The sequence below is a fragment of the Aulostomus chinensis genome, chromosome 11 (assembly GCF_037954235.1).
Source record: "Aulostomus chinensis isolate RoL2024-O1b breed Wild chromosome 11, RoL_Achi_v1.0, whole genome shotgun sequence".
In the NCBI taxonomy this organism is placed as follows: Eukaryota; Metazoa; Chordata; class Actinopteri; order Syngnathiformes; family Aulostomidae; genus Aulostomus; species Aulostomus chinensis.
The window spans coordinates 14197514-14212864 of record NC_141330.1 but is presented as its reverse complement, the minus strand read 5'-3'; the positions used below and the strand labels follow the sequence as shown (position 1 = coordinate 14212864).

Genomic DNA, 15351 nt, shown 5'->3' with positions numbered 1-15351 from the left:
GAGTCTCCACCTGGAATGTGGGCCAAACAGGGATCTCAAGGTGCAGTCATATGACTCCCTGACAGTCCACAAGCTGTGAAGCAACTCAACAGGTTCCTGGAGGATTCGTCTGCCCCCCCCCCTGGCTGGTTCCAGCTCCAGGTCGTTGTCTTGGTAGAGGTGCGGGAGGATGACACTTACTCTGGCGAGCTACTGTGTTCACGGTGAGACTGCGAGATGGATTCTCTGAACAACGAGCGGCAGACAGCGGCAGAGGAGAGCGACTCACCCGGCAATCACCGCCTAGATGTCGGCTTCCAGAGACGGGTCGCGGCGGTCAGCTCTCCCGCTCTGGCCGCTGCGCGTCTCTCTCTAGCCGGGGTCATGGACGCGGAGGGGAGGGTGGACGAGTCCAGACTGAGGATGCACATCTTCAAAAACGGTACCTAGCCTATATCCGTCATAAGAACTTTTTTTTTTAAATGTAGTTAAGCGCACTACACTGCTGCTGTTGCCTGATGCCTCAGTCATTCACTATGAGTCTTGCAAATTACGCCTACAACGACATACCGCGTTTCGAGCAGCTTAGTACAGACGAGTATTTAGTTCATTCACAACAGAGAAGTCCTTGAATGCAACAGAAATATTTGCCAGTGGCTCGGGTTTAAATTGAATTGTCAAATTAGAAACTTAAAAGGTCACCACATGGCAACTATGAATCTTGAATAAACTCCTAATGCTCATTTAGAATCACAATTCCTGTGAAACCGTGTATTAAACTCGACGTGGAATGACTGCAAAGAGCCAAGAGTAGCGGGCTGTATGTAAGTCTCGTAATAACTGTTTAACTAAGCTGAATTACTGGTGTGAAATATTGGCAGACTTGTGTCAGTTTTACTCATGGAGTTGTAATTTTTACATTAAACTTCTTCATGCATATAGAAACAATACCTTCACCCGCAGGGCTTCAGGGGAATAACACGAAAGAGAAATTATTATGATCACACGCATCAAAGGTCATTCCACAACCCAACAGGAAGTCAAGTGATCCTTTGCATGCACCACAGTCAAACCATTCAACTTCTGATATTTTTGTGAGGATTGAACTCCCCTCAAGGAAAGAACTCCAACGTGATCCGACTAAATACCATCTGTTGAACTGCCAAGACTCCCTAACAGCAAAATAAAATCACGTGAGTTCAACAATCAGACAAAAAGATTCAGTCGAGTGTGGGAGGATTCGGCCGGATTAGTGTTTCATTGGAGAAAACGTGAAAAAAAAACCCAGACCCCTAAACAAAAGGTGCTCAAGACCTCACTCTGAGTGCATCGTCTGTGAGCATGGATGTGGAAGGCCACCCCCCCGTTCTATGTCCGTCTGACCTTTGTGCGCATTCCCAACGTTGAACCCAGAGATTAAAGAATCAGTAGATCAAAGTGTTTCTTGAGATGTCATCCTCAAATCCCCCCAGAAAGCAGAGTAAAGTTCACCAAATGTAGAAGTGGCCAGCGTGTAGTGCTTGGAGTGTAGCGCTCCTTCCAAACCTACTGCAAAGCATGTGACTCACACAGGATTTTGACCTGAGGGTGTTTGCTTGGACCAGATCAGAACTGCTCAAATACATGTCAGACATTTTTTTTGCAAAAAAAAAAACAAGAAAAAAAAAAAACAACTATTGATTCAGAGGGTATTCATTCTCTATCAAGGGGGCGTGTCCTCCCCAGAGCGTGGCCTGGTGTGGCGTTTCCTTTTTGGGATGTACCCGTGCAGCTCGACAGTTTTGGAGCGCCCTCTGCTGCATGAGCAGTTGGTTGTTCGTTACCGGGTCATGAAGACAAAGTGGCAGCAGTCGTTTCCTGCAGCTGTGCGGATGCACCTGAACGGCACTGATGGTAAAGACGCAAGTATAAACCCCTGAAGAAGGTTGTGGAATATGAGGTGCCAAATGTAAACATTTTCTAGCTGAAATATTATCAACATTTAGCTCATTTTACTCACATTTGAGACAGAAATTCCCGTAAACCAACCATCTGAGGCCGCTGCAGCAGTTTCCTTGGTGATTTGAATATTTTCTAAATATTGAGTTTTACACTCGGTGACACATTTAGATTTAACTTTTTTTTTTCATATGAACATATTTTTGACAATTACATATTTCATGTAGTTGGACATGAATTTCTGTCTCAAATGTGAAGAAAGTGAGCTAAAATTGTATCTGAATTTTAACATTCAGCACCCCTCAGTAGAAGTGCCTCACTTTATTCATTCTGGAGTTTCTTATGTCTGCGCTCCAGCTGAATTGGTGGCAGCGGTCAGGTACTTCGACCAGAGGCAGGCAGAGGTGCAGCAGCAGACTCAGGACCAGAGCGAGGTGGTCAGGGACAGGCTGGGGTTCCTGAAACTGCAGGCACAGGTTCGACCCGACGTTATAATGCAGATTTTCATTTTGCTCATGTTCTCTCTTTAGCACGTCACTGCTTTGACTCTGTTATTTACATCTCGGTTGTTTCACTGAAGGTGTTTTCTTTGTTTTTTTAGGAGAAAAGATCAGTTGCTTAGAGTGAGAAAAGCGATGTATGTTTAGGATAACGACTCAACTGTTGTTTACCTACTTTAACGCTTCATTCAGGAGAGTGTGTGTGGGAACGGCTGATGCATTTGCGCATTTAAACTGAGAAACTTTGACATGTAACTCAAGATATGCAAGAAAATATTGATTTTGTTTGAAGCAAAACAAATAAATAGCTTTTATTTGACTTACGCTTCCTCCCTGTTATCAGATATTGTTTGAGCGTGTCACCTTTGATCCAGAGGAGCTCCGGGAAGCCATTCGAATCATCGACAAAGACGTCCCACGAACTAACAGACACCTGAGCTATTACCAGTAAGTTCCCATCACAACGTAAACTCAAAGGATGTAGAAGGATTGATCTAAATCACCTGAAAGCAGGAATCATCGTGTTCTCTTCAAGCTAGATTCGTTATTTACACGTGGAGGGAGCAGGCCCTCTTCCAGGGAGCTCATCCTGTTTCTGCAGTAGCTCAGAATGGACAAACTCTGTACGGTCTTTGATCCAGCTGCGTATGTGAAGCCTGAATGTAAACAGAAGTGATTATAGAAACCAATTCCATGATCTTTCCCTAACCAAGAACATCCCTGCTCCAATCTCACCACTAGATGGCACCAAATCCTTCACGGTAGTGTTTGAATGTAACAGAGTCTTGGGTTTGATTCCTGACAAGATGTTGGTAGAAGCAAACATCCAGACATGTTTAAGAAGGGATGACTGCCTGGGATTAAATGTGTTTGCAGGAGTGAAGGTTCAGGGAATTTGCTGGTACTGAGAGACATCCTCATCACTTATGCTGCTTTTCATCCAGGTGAACAACTAGAATCAACACATCTGACTTTTAAAGAAATGAACTGTATTTATTGGGAAGCTAACAAATTCTTTCTTTGTGCTCCTCCTTTATCCAGAGGTTAGTTACGCTCAGGGAATGAATGACCTGTGCAGCCGATTCCTGGAGGTTCTCGACTCTGAGGTCGATACTTTCTGGAGTTTTTCCTGCTACATGGAGAAGTTCTCGAAGGACTTCCGAGCTGATGGTCTGCACAGAAAAATAGGTGTGATAAATGAAGAAGTTAAAAATAAAACTATAGTTATTCACATGTGTCAGTTCAATGAATGCATATTTTAAAAAAACAAGTGTTCAACGCACAAGAATTCTTCTTTCAGTCATAAGAGACGAGATCAAGAAGTCCTTCCTGTAGGTCCTGCTGTGCTGTAAAAGCATATGGAAGGGTTGTGTTCAATGTCTTGTAGAGTTGGAGGCGTCCTTGTTGAAGGAGCTGGACCCACAGCTGTACGCTCACCTGGTCACAGACAGCCTGGAGAGCTTCACCTTCTGCCACAGGTACCGTGTGCGGACAGTCGGGTGTCACTTGTTCTACGTTTTGTGTGTGTGTGTGTATATATATATATATATATACAGTGTATATATATATATATGCACTTGTTTTCTAGATGGTTGCTGTTGGGCTTCCAGAGAGAGTTTGAACACAGTGACGCTCTACGTTTGTTCGAGATCCTGAGTTGTGACCACCTGGAACTTATTTCCCAACAAGTAGACCGAGCCCGGTACCAGGAGCGGTTGATAGAGAAAAGCAGCAGCGGTGAAAACAAAAACTCAAGTTGGCTAAAACCAAAAAAATACCACACAGACATTTAATTCTTATATTCTAATAATTTTACGCCATGACATTTTTTTTTGCCTCTTCAGAGGACGATTCCGAGTCGCAGCTGCAGGCCATCAACACAGACTTCACCTTTGAGCTTTTCATCTGCGCAGCCATCCTGCTAGAACACAGAGAGACTCTGCTGCGATGCCAAGACGACGTCCAGCTCATCCAGTTTACATGCAGGTTTGTCTGTTTGCTAAATCTCTCATCTCTTCACGCACAAATCCGTCTAAACACTTGACTTTTTTTTTAGCCTTCAGGGAACTCTGGACCTGAACAGCACCCTGAAGAAAGCTGAGCAGCATTTCTATAACTACTGTAAGGGATGTGCCTGGGATTATATGAACAGACACTGTAGACCACACAGGAGCAAAGAAGAAGATTTCCTGTATCAACTCCGTAGTTTATTTGTTTTGAAGTGAAAGCTCCTATTTAAATACCTGCCTCCTTCTGAGACTGTCACAAGGAACAAGGGATGAATAATTCCTGTGTGGAGTTTTAATGGCACATATTTATATTCCTGAGGGAAACCCTGATGGCTGCTTACCTTGAATGGTATCATGAATGTACTGTATTTATTGTGTGAAATGAGCTGACATCCACTTTGTGGACAGCAGAGACAGCACGTGTTGCAACAGGTGGTGTAACAGAATGAAGTTTCATGTCATGCCAGATGGCTTATGTGTCAGTGTGGCAATTTTAGATATCCACTCTCTGAGAGACAGAGGGAAGTGTGACTGCTTCTTACTGCACAACAAAAAACAGAGCAAACATGTTTTAAGTTACGTACAAAATGAAGGAAAATGTATAAAGCAATACTTCAATTTTTGTAAGGTGTAGGAGGGGCCGTTCTGATCTTACAAATATTCTTTAAAGATAGTTGATAAAACAAGTGGTTACGAATTCAAGAGCACATTCCATTTTTCTTGTTTTGTGGTGGTTTTATAACATTAGATAGATTAATTTTGAGGGACAAAAGAAGATGTTCACTTGCTTCTTTGGGGGTCACAAGAAAGACGAAAAGATTCTTTGGAAACTGGTGGAATAATCCAGAAATACTCTGGACAGTCTGGGAAAAGGGTGGTGCGATGGTGCAGTGGTCAGCACTGTTGCCTCACAGCAAGAAGGTTCTGGGTTCGAGTCCTGGCTCCAGCACGGGATCTTTCTGTGTGAGTCTGCATGTTCTCCCTGTTCCTGTGTGGGTTCTCTCTGGTACTCCAGCTTCCTCCCACAGTCCAAAGACATCAAGAGGGGACGAGGCTGATTGATACTCTAAATTGACTGTAGGTGTGACTGTGAGTGTGAATGGTTGTCTGTCTCTGTGTTGGCCCTGAGATGGACTGGTGACCTGTCCAGGGTGAACCCTGCCTCTCACCTGAAGGCTTCTGGGATAGGCTCCAACTCCCCGTGACCCTTAACAGGATAAGCGGAAGAAAATGGATGGACTCTGGTAATATTCCACCAGTTTCCAAAGATCTTTTTTTTCTTTAGAAACGGGTGGAATAACCTGGAAATACTCAGGGCGCTGGAAATATTTTGGCTGTGTATCCGTCTTTTCCAGGCTTCGAACTCTAATACCCCAACAGGTTTAACAACAACAAACACTATTTTAAGCTTCTCTGAGACATTTTTTTTTTGGAATCCAATTACCTTTGCAAAAATATTCTTATCACATTTACTGATTGATTTTAAGAAATGTATGATCTCACGCTGATGAAATTATAACTAAAAATATAAGATACACTTTTTAGTCATAGACTGTTACAGAAGACCTAGAGGAAATATGCTTGAAGATGTCAAATTTTTTCCCTGGAACATCTTGAATGGTCCCTGAAGATCTGCAAAAATGACAGTTCCTCCTAACTACCAAATCAACAGGGAATTTTCCAGAGGGCATAACTAACAAGAAAACAAAATCCTTTACACCAGTAAGGAGATTCTCAGAACATTCTGAGAATGGAACAGCTCTAGCTGGCCGCTGGCATCATGTTTACTTCACATACGCTGCAGTTTATGGTAACACTGGACTTGATTCAATTCATATGAATGAAATTTAATTTTTCTAATGCGATCTGGCTATTGATATACAATTACACACACACACACACACACACACACACACACACACACACACACACACCATTACAAACAAACTAAATGTTAGAACAAGCTTCCTGTCAGAGAGCTCCAGCAGTCTCTTTGGCAGAATTATGGGCCTAGAACTTTCTGTGATGAGTGTCACCTGACACCCTGATGTGCTCTCCCTGCTCCATATACTCTGGGGAGAACTGGCACTCGCCCTCTTAGTCTGCTTGCCGGGAGAAGGAGAGGAGCGCCGGAGAAGAGCTTAGACATCTGGGTTGTTTTGCTGGGTCGAAATTAAAGCACCACTTAATTTCAGTAAACTCTTGAACATCTGGCAGCACAAGGTAACCGCACCGATAAGGAGCGCTGCTCTCAGCCTGGCTTCACAGTCTGTCCTGCTTGCTGCTTTTAGAACTGAATGGGAGACAGAATTTTGTTTTGTTTTTTCAGTAAGTAAGGCTTGCATGATTCCTGTCAAATGACCCCAAAGAAAAACCACATTGTGACTGTCCAGGAAACAAAATCTCAATGTGCATGTTTTCACCTCCAGCTTGTGTCAGCTGGGTGTGATCCTGCCACAAGGTACGATACAAATCTTATTTGTGATGTTAGGTTCATGTTCTAGTGTTATTTTCCTGTGCTACTCAGCACACAGAGTTGCAGATCTGTGTGGAGGACAGGAAGTGAAGCAACATCACCGAGTCAGCATTTTCTATTGTAGGTGTTACACAACTCGATTAAAAAAAGAGACAACTCAATGATCAGCTCTAATTGCTGCTGAGGCAGCAAAATGCCTGCGTTCATCTAGTGGGCATGAAGAAAAAAAATAGATGCTGAAATAGGTATTTAAAAAATGGCAGATTTGTGCACTTTGATCGCATGAAGTTGCTTTGTTTTGTTTTTTTATTTTGTATATTTCTTCTGCAAGGATTTAACTTCAGTAGAAACTAGCAACTTCTCGACTGGTTACCCTCCGCTCAGCCCTCCATTCATCTCAGTGATACTTATTATAGTAACTGTGAGGTATGTGAAGCCAGCTGTCGGAAACTAGAGCCACGATCACTGCTCCAGGATCCCCCGTCACCAGCCTGACTGCGATCCTGTCGTGTTCAACTGTGGAGGGACGAGTGGGAGGAGCTTGTATGAAGACTGAAGTCAAAATGCGGCATGAAGTCCTCAAATCTAGCATAGCCTCTCATGGCTGCGCATCCAGACCAAACCCCCCCCCCCCCCCAAATAACAAAAAACAGTGAGAAAAACAACTTTGAAAGAACTCATATATAGAATGTGAGATGTATAGATGCACAAATTGTTATCGAAATGTGAAAAAAAATCAATTCCAAAACACATTATACACAACACCAATAGTTGGCTGTATCTTTCTTTTGTTTGTTGAAGATGTCCAAAGGACCGGCGGTAGGCATTGATCTGGGTACCACGTATTCCTGTGTTGGCATCTTCCAGCATGGCAAAGTGGAGATCATTGCCAATGACCAAGGAAACAGGACCACGCCCAGCTATGTGGCCTTCACAGACACCGAGAGGCTGATTGGTGATGCTGCCAAGAACCAAGTGGCCATGAACCCTGCCAATACTGTATTTGGTAAAGACTCCACAATGCTACAGTAAAAGTCTCTAAAAAAAAAAAAAAAGTCTTCGCTATGTTGACTGTTTAACTTTTTTCTTAAATCTCCTTAAGATGCAAAGCGTCTGATTGGTCGTAAATTTGACGACCCTGTGGTGCAGTCAGACATGAAGCACTGGCCCTTCAAGGTTATTAATGACTCAACTAAACCCAAGATGGAGGTTGAATACAAAGGCGAGATCAAGAGCTTCTTCCCGGAGGAGATCTCCTCAATGGTCCTCACAAAGATGAAGGAGATCTCTGAAGCGTATCTTGGCAAGGTAAATAATATCATAATATACTTGACATGACCTTTAGTTGTGTTGTTTTCAGCAAATGAATGTTGAGCACATGCCCAGATTCTCATCTAGCGAGTCGCACCAGATATCATTGCAAGCAGGATCTGTTTCTGGTGCACCACGATAGCCAACCACTGCTGTCACTTTTGTAATCTTGCAGACTGTTACAAATGCAGTTATCACAGTTCCTGCTTACTTCAATGACTCCCAGCGTCAAGCCACCAAAGATGCCGGAGCCATTGCAGGCCTTAATGTGCTTCGCATCATCAATGAGCCCACTGCTGCGGCCATTGCTTATGGCCTTGACAAAAAGGTAACCAAAAACAATGCTTAATAGTGCATTAAACCCAGAATTTTGGTTTCAAAAAGATGGAGCTGAAACTGAGATATCGTCTTCTTCTATTTTTCATTGTTACTACTTGGCACCACCGTGTTATGAAACTCTTAGAATGAGAGATTTGAGCCAGCTAAGCTAGTCGCTCCTAATGGAGCCTTGAGCTGCTACAGAAGTGGTAATATAAAGTATTTCACAACTTCTAACTAATTTTTGGTTTGTCCTTATTTATTACAGGTTGGTGGTGAGCGTAATGTTCTTATCTTTGATCTGGGGGGTGGAACTTTTGATGTGTCGATTCTGACCATCGAGGATGGCATCTTCGAGGTCAAGGCCACAGCCGGTGACACTCACTTGGGTGGTGAGGACTTTGACAACAGAATGGTTAACCACTTCATTACTGAGTTCAAGCGTAAGTTCAAAAAAGAAATCAGCTCCAACAAACGAGCTGTGCGTCGTCTGCGCACAGCTTGTGAGCGCGCGAAGCGCACCCTCTCCAGCAGCACCCAGGCTAGCATTGAGATCGATTCACTCTATGAAGGAACCGATTTCTACACCTCAATCACCAGAGCCCGGTTTGAGGAGCTTAATGCAGACCTGTTCCGTGGAACACTGGAACCTGTGGAAAAGGCTCTAAGGGATGCCAAGATGGACAAGGCCCAGATCCATGACATTGTCCTAGTGGGAGGTTCCACACGTATCCCCAAGATTCAAAAGCTGCTGCAAGACTTCTTCAATGGCCGTGACCTCAATAAGAGCATCAACCCTGATGAGGCTGTGGCATACGGGGCAGGTGGGTATATATATATGTATATGTATGCTTTAGTCATTGTCAGATGTAAAAAGATCACTCTGTGTTTTCAACATTGCATTAATTCCACTATTTGGAACCTCTTGACAGCTGTGCAGGCTGCCATCTTGGCCGGTGATAAGTCTGAGAATGTACAGGACCTGCTCCTGCTGGACGTCACACCCCTGTCCCTGGGAATTGAAACCGCTGGAGGCGTCATGACTGTTCTTATCAAAAGGAACACCACCATCCCCACAAAGCAAACCCAGATCTTTACCACTTACTCTGACAACCAGCCCGGTGTGCTCATTCAGGTGCAATAACATAAACATTAATGTCACTGCCAATCAAAATTCCCTCCTCATGGCCCCAGTATAGAACATAGAGTGTACTCTCAGGTGTACTGACTTAAGCATTGTTTCCAGGTTTATGAAGGTGAAAGAGCCATGACCAAGGACAACAATATCCTTGGCAAGTTTGAGCTGACCGGTATTCCACCTGCTCCCCGAGGTGTCCCTCAGATTGAGGTGACCTTTGACATTGACGCCAATGGCATTCTCAATGTGTCCGCAGCGGACAAAAGTACTGGAAAAGAGAACAAGATCACTATCACCAATGACAAAGGTACACAAACATAATATTGAATTCTTAATTCAAGAATGTTAGGATCAGTGAGAATACGTGTCTGAATATTGCAGAGAGGGGACAAATTTAAGCTTTGTATTTCGGCTCTTCATAGGGCGGCTGAGCAAGGAGGACATTGAGCGCATGGTGCAGGAGGCTGAGCAGTTCAGGGCTGAAGATGACGCCCAGAAGGAGAAGGTCACAGCTAAGAACTCCCTTGAGTCCCTGGCCTTCAACATGAAGAGCACTGTGGAGGACGAGAAGCTCCAAGATAAAATCAGCCCAGAAGACAAAAAGACCATTGTGGACAAGTGTAACGAAGTTATTTCCTGGCTGGACAGGAACCAGGTGAAAAATACACATATATGTAATCAATGTGTTGATTTGAGACAGATTCCTCCCTCCTTCTATTTGGCTCTTACTGTGAGAGGCACAGCATAACATTCACACACACACACACACACACACACACACACACACACACACACACACACACACACACACTCACAACGAATTGCTTCATATCATTTCTTTCAGTGAGTAACAACAGAATGAAACAACTCATCTCACCTTCTGTTTCGTATTCTTTTTTACTTCTGTTATCCAGACCGCAGAAAAAGAAGAGTACGATCACCAACAGAAGGAACTGGAGAAGGTTTGCAACCCGATCATCACCAAGCTTTACCAGGGGGGAGTACCAGGAGGGATGCCAGGAGGGATGCCTGGAGGTTTCCCTGGTGGAGCTGAAGGAGGTTCCTCCTCTGGCCCAACTATCGAGGAGGTCGACTAAACACTTATTTAAACACAGATTTTCCTCAGATCTCAACAGCCAATTGCTTCTACAAGCTGACCTGAAAACGTTCATTTAAAAATTGGACATGGATACAATATTCTATCAAAAAAATCTGATTTTTGTTGTATTAATTTATTTTCTCACTCAAAAGTGCAATCAAAAATAAATTCATATTTTTTGTGATTTTTAAACATGAAATCAATAAAGATCACAAATGGGATTCTGATCTGATGTATACTGTGTTTTTCCTTTGATTTTTTCACATAAAACTGGTTCTCGCTACAAAATTGTGCTCATGATCTTTTTACCATGTAAATTATACATATATATATATATATATATATATATATATATATATTTACTTCTTTTACCTGCCCTGTGTACCTGTCACTTGACCTTCGACCTTTGTACCATATTGAAGAAAAGGCTAACTGAGACATTGCATTTCACATAAGGTGACAGCAACCTTGCACCACCAAAATATTTGTAGTTCATCCTTGATTTCCAGTGGATTCTGCTGCGAGGCATTCCGTCACGGAGTTCCAGAGATCTCCCTTTAATGAGAATGGGACTGACGTACAGACCCAAAACACCTCTGGCCTTTGCTTTTCCGCAGCATAGCGGTCCAAAAAAGTTGCAGCTGTATTTGTCAAACACAAAACGAGGTGTAAAAGTGTTAAAACAGGTCTGTGAGCAAGGTCATACACAGCCGAACACATTGAGTGTGGATGAAGCGTAACCTACACATGATTGGAAAAACATCTACCCTGTGTGTCTATCTCCAGATGTTCTTTTCCCAGACATATCACACCTGTTCATGAGGTGTACCTACAGTATGGCGCAAACGGAGCTCAGGGTCAAGTGTGTGAGATACACATATAAAAGGCGGTGTTCAACACAGCAGAGACTTGGGGACGTGAAACATAACCTAGACCCAACCATGTTCTTGCTCATCAGCTGTTTGGCTCTCGTGGCCTCTGCATTGGGTAAGTTGCTGATGTAGCTTATGATTTATTTTGCTCTGCTGGAGATTTATCTGTAGTGAGGTAGCAGTTGTGCGTAAATTTAGGGAGAGCTAATCCTTAAGATTGCGCAATTTTGCTCCAGGGTGTGGAAGACCTGCAATCAAGCCCCAAGTCCCTGGATACAACAAGATTGTAAATGGACAGACTGCTGTGTCCGGGTCCTGGCCTTGGCAGGTTTCCCTTCAGGTAGCCGAACAAAATCCTCACTCTTGTGTTGCAAGCACTTTGTGTCATTATGATAATGTGGATCATCTTATGACTGTAGGATCGTAGAGGTTTCCACTTCTGTGGTGGATCTCTAATCAACCAGTACTGGGTTGTTACTGCTGCTCATTGCCGTGTGTCGTAAGTAACTTACTGCTGTGTTAAGAGCATCCACTTGAGATGACTCTCATTATAGCCATCCCTGTTTAGAATTTTTGTTGTTTTGTTTACGACAGCTCTAGAGACCACCGTGTAATCCTGGGAGAACATGATCGCCAATCCAACAGCGAACCAGTTCAGGTCAAGACCATTTCCAGGGTAAGCAGCAGCTGACGCCTCATGTAAAGTAAATGAGCCACGAAGAGTTACATTTGTTTATTTCTTTTACCGTTCTTATTTCCATCCAGGCCATTACTCACCCCTACTACAATACACAAAACTTCAACAATGACATCACCCTTCTGAAGCTGTCCTCCCCAGTGCAGATGACATCTCGTGTGTCTCCTGTGTGCCTGGCCAGCACCAGCATGCCCCCTGGAACCAAGTGTGTCACCACTGGCTGGGGCAGAACTGGCCAGACCTGTGAGTGAAGGACAGTTGCTAATTTTTTCAAGTAGTCCAAAAATAGAAAGACAAATGTTCAGTGAGAATAGACCTAAAAGACTCCGTTGTGCTTCTTCTTCTTCTTCTTCTTCTTCTTCTTCTTCTTCTTCTTCTTCTTCTTCTTCTTCTTCTTCTCCACTCCTAGCAAGCCCCCGCTACCTCCAGCAGGCAGCCCTGCCTCTGCTCAGCCCTGCTCAGTGTAAGCAGCACTGGGGTAATAAAATCAGTGATGCCATGATCTGTGCTGGAGCCTCTGGAGTCTCCTCCTGTCAGGTACACAACCATATATGAACAACAGTTATTCCCCAATTCTATTAATGTTAATTATTCTTTATACATTAAAAAAATGTCACAAATGTCTTTAAGATGACATGTAAACTTACATATAAAAATTATCGATTCCAATGAAAATCGATAACTGATCAATGTAAATAACTTCATTACCTTTGAAATTGCTGCTCTCTAAACTGTGTGCTCAGGTTAACCCTTAGAGCCCCGAGCTGACTTTGGAGTAATTTTACATCCTTTGCTTCTGAGCTGTAATCTTGGTCATTATAAGGTCGGTCTCTACATGCTACTTCTTTTTTTTCAGGACAGTTTATGCTATCCAGATATGCCATCAGTTCACTCGGTACTACTTACATATATTTCATACAAAAAATGTCAAAAAGAAAAAACAACAACATGTGCTTATTACAAAAAGTCTTGGATTTTCTACAAGTTTCTCATCATAGAAGGTTTCCAGCACACATATTTTTCCATATTGAGTTCGGGGAGTTTCACTGGAATCTGACATTTTAAGCACCATGATGATGGGATGTGCTATGGCTTCACAATTTGCAAAAACATGTGGCGTGTGCATGGCGAGAATAAAAGCCATTTTACTGAAATAAGCACATATTCTGCTTATGATGAAAAATATGATTTATTTTGAGAGAGAGGTGTATGAATAATAAAAAAAGATACAATAACACAACTATTTACAAGAACACACAACTATATATAGATATCAAAACGCTGCTCATCTTTCCTGTCTCTGAGACTGACCTGTAGCCTAAAAACCTGACCTGAACTTGAAGCGATCTTGTGCTCTTCTGTGTACTTGGAGAAAGTTTGGAGAAGCACATCTTTCCTATCATTTCCTATCAAGATGTGTTGTTCTCTATAATGCGATTGACAGGTAAGGCAATTTATTATTTTGCAGTCTTATGTCAGTCTAGTTATAAAAAAGATACATTCAATGCACATGTATGTGTCTTATATCATTGTAAAGCTCAGTTTCAAAAAGTATTTTCTAACAAATATTTGAAAAATAAGGCTGCACGGTGGTGCAGTGGTCAGCACTGTGGCCTCACAGCAAGAAGGGTCGGGGTTCGAGTCCCGGCACGGGATCTTTCTGTGTGAGTCTCCATGTTCTCCCCGTGTCTGTGTGGGTTCTCTCTGGTACTCCGGCTTCCTCCCACAGTCCAAAGACATCAAGGGAGGACGAGGCTGATTGATACTCTAAATTGACCGTAGGTGTGACTGTGAGTGTGAATGGTTGTGTGTCTCTATGTGTTGGCCCTGCGATGGACTGGCGACCTGTCCAGGGTGAACCCCGCCTCTCACCCGTTGACGCTGGGATAGGCTGCAGCCCCCCCGCGACCCTTAATGTGTAGGAATAAGCGGAAGATGACGATGGATGGATATTTGAAAAATAGCGATAGGTACCACTGGAAATGTGCAGCTGTGCAGTTTCGTGGGAAATGCTAAGATCGAGCTCTGAAAAAAAACATTCTGGGGATTTCCGAATGCAAAGAAAGTGTGTCTAAAGTCACCCACTTTGCAAGACTGGGTCCCCAAGGGTTAACCAAGAACCACCTGCACAACACCAGAATGTTTCCCTCAGTAGTCTTTAATCTGATGATCTTGATTTATATCTGTTTTCCTGTTGGATGAATATGTGATGTGCTCACATCCTGTGGGCGTAAAGACCAACATGTGGTTAGCTGCAAGCAGAAACAAAGTCAGGATGTTTTTATGTAAATGACTTAACAAAACTACATGTTGAGGGATGATAAAATATTTTCTAGTACAGCTCTATTTTTCAGATGCAGGTAACAATCCCAATCAGGAGAACATATGGAACAGAAAAAATAAGAGCGTCATTCAGCCGTCTTGTGCAGCATCACAACATATTCAGAAATACTTCTTAATTGAAGACTTTACATGTAGAAAGAGCATTTTTATCTCACAGATGTAAGAAAACACCATAAACAGTGATTTAACATGTGTTTAAAAGAATTTTCTTATGTATCAAGCCTGTTTTTATTATTAGGATTATTTACACATTTCAGGAAAAATCGAACATTCTTCCCGGGCAAATTCTGACCCTCTGGTCCTACCTTGTGCATCTCTGTTGTAAATGATTTTATAACATATGTGTTTAATTCTAGGGTGACTCTGGCGGCCCTCTGGTCTGTGAGGCCGGTGGAGTTTGGTCCCTGAATGGTATCGTGTCCTGGGGCACTCCTAACTGCAATGTGCGCAGCGCCGCCGTGTACGCCCGCGTGTCCTACCTGCGCAGCTGGATCGACCAGACCGTCGCTTACAACTAAGCAGTAAATGTGCAAGATGAATGTACTGACATGTCTCCCTACATTTCATGACTGTGATGGATGAGTTTGAGGTTCAGACTGCGTTACGCATCAGCACCTGCTCCTCCCATTATGCTTCTCTTTCTGTTGAGTTAGAATGGTAGCATTGGTTGG

General features: G+C 43.1%; 3 protein-coding genes across 3 annotated transcripts; all 3 read left to right on the top strand.

Moving 5' to 3' along the window:
- On the top strand, positions 1-5244 carry LOC147253523 (TBC1 domain family member 15). The gene is made up of 10 exons (XM_086217276.1): positions 1-421; positions 1687-1872; positions 2275-2393; positions 2761-2864; positions 3294-3361; positions 3459-3605; positions 3805-3895; positions 4006-4154; positions 4262-4403; positions 4474-5244. Exons 1-10 carry the CDS (start codon positions 217-219, stop codon positions 4640-4642), a joined length of 1380 nt encoding a protein of 459 aa, XP_086073402.1. The 5' UTR covers positions 1-216; the 3' UTR covers positions 4643-5244.
- Positions 5245-6520: 1276 nt separating this feature from the next.
- hsc70 (heat shock cognate 70) lies at positions 6521-11000 on the top strand. The gene is made up of 9 exons (XM_086217275.1): positions 6521-6649; positions 7704-7908; positions 8005-8210; positions 8389-8541; positions 8800-9355; positions 9464-9666; positions 9778-9976; positions 10092-10324; positions 10584-11000. The coding sequence occupies exons 2-9, from the start codon at positions 7704-7706 to the stop codon at positions 10764-10766; spliced, it is 1938 nt and encodes a 645-aa protein (XP_086073401.1). The 5' UTR covers positions 6521-6649; the 3' UTR covers positions 10767-11000.
- Positions 11001-11709: 709 nt separating this feature from the next.
- On the top strand, positions 11710-15198 carry LOC147253521 (chymotrypsin-like protease CTRL-1). Its single transcript, XM_086217274.1, has 7 exons — positions 11710-11755; positions 11877-11980; positions 12060-12139; positions 12235-12316; positions 12406-12580; positions 12747-12874; positions 15037-15198. Exons 1-7 carry the CDS (start codon positions 11710-11712, stop codon positions 15196-15198), a joined length of 777 nt encoding a protein of 258 aa, XP_086073400.1.
- The last annotated feature ends 153 nt before the right edge of the window (positions 15199-15351 follow it).

Bases quoted from the DNA above. Each gene is read 5' to 3' on its own strand.
- hsc70 (XM_086217275.1), top strand. From the start codon at position 7,704: ATGTCCAAAGGACCGGCGGTAGGCATTGATCTGGGTACCACGTATTCC. The intron at 8,211-8,388 runs GTAAATAATATC...GTAATCTTGCAG, and splicing joins CTGAAGCGTATCTTGGCAAG to ACTGTTACAAATGCAGTTAT. The intron at 10,325-10,583 runs GTGAAAAATACA...TCTGTTATCCAG, and splicing joins CCTGGCTGGACAGGAACCAG to ACCGCAGAAAAAGAAGAGTA.
- LOC147253523 (XM_086217276.1), top strand. From the start codon at position 217: ATGGATTCTCTGAACAACGAGCGGCAGACAGCGGCAGAGGAGAGCGAC. The intron at 2,865-3,293 runs GTAAGTTCCCAT...ATGTGTTTGCAG, and splicing joins AGACACCTGAGCTATTACCA to GAGTGAAGGTTCAGGGAATT. The intron at 3,896-4,005 runs GTACCGTGTGCG...CTTGTTTTCTAG, and splicing joins AGCTTCACCTTCTGCCACAG to ATGGTTGCTGTTGGGCTTCC.
- LOC147253521 (XM_086217274.1), top strand. From the start codon at position 11,710: ATGTTCTTGCTCATCAGCTGTTTGGCTCTCGTGGCCTCTGCATTGG. The intron at 12,140-12,234 runs GTAAGTAACTTA...TGTTTACGACAG, and splicing joins GCTGCTCATTGCCGTGTGTC to CTCTAGAGACCACCGTGTAA. The intron at 12,875-15,036 runs GTACACAACCAT...GTTTAATTCTAG, and splicing joins CTGGAGTCTCCTCCTGTCAG to GGTGACTCTGGCGGCCCTCT.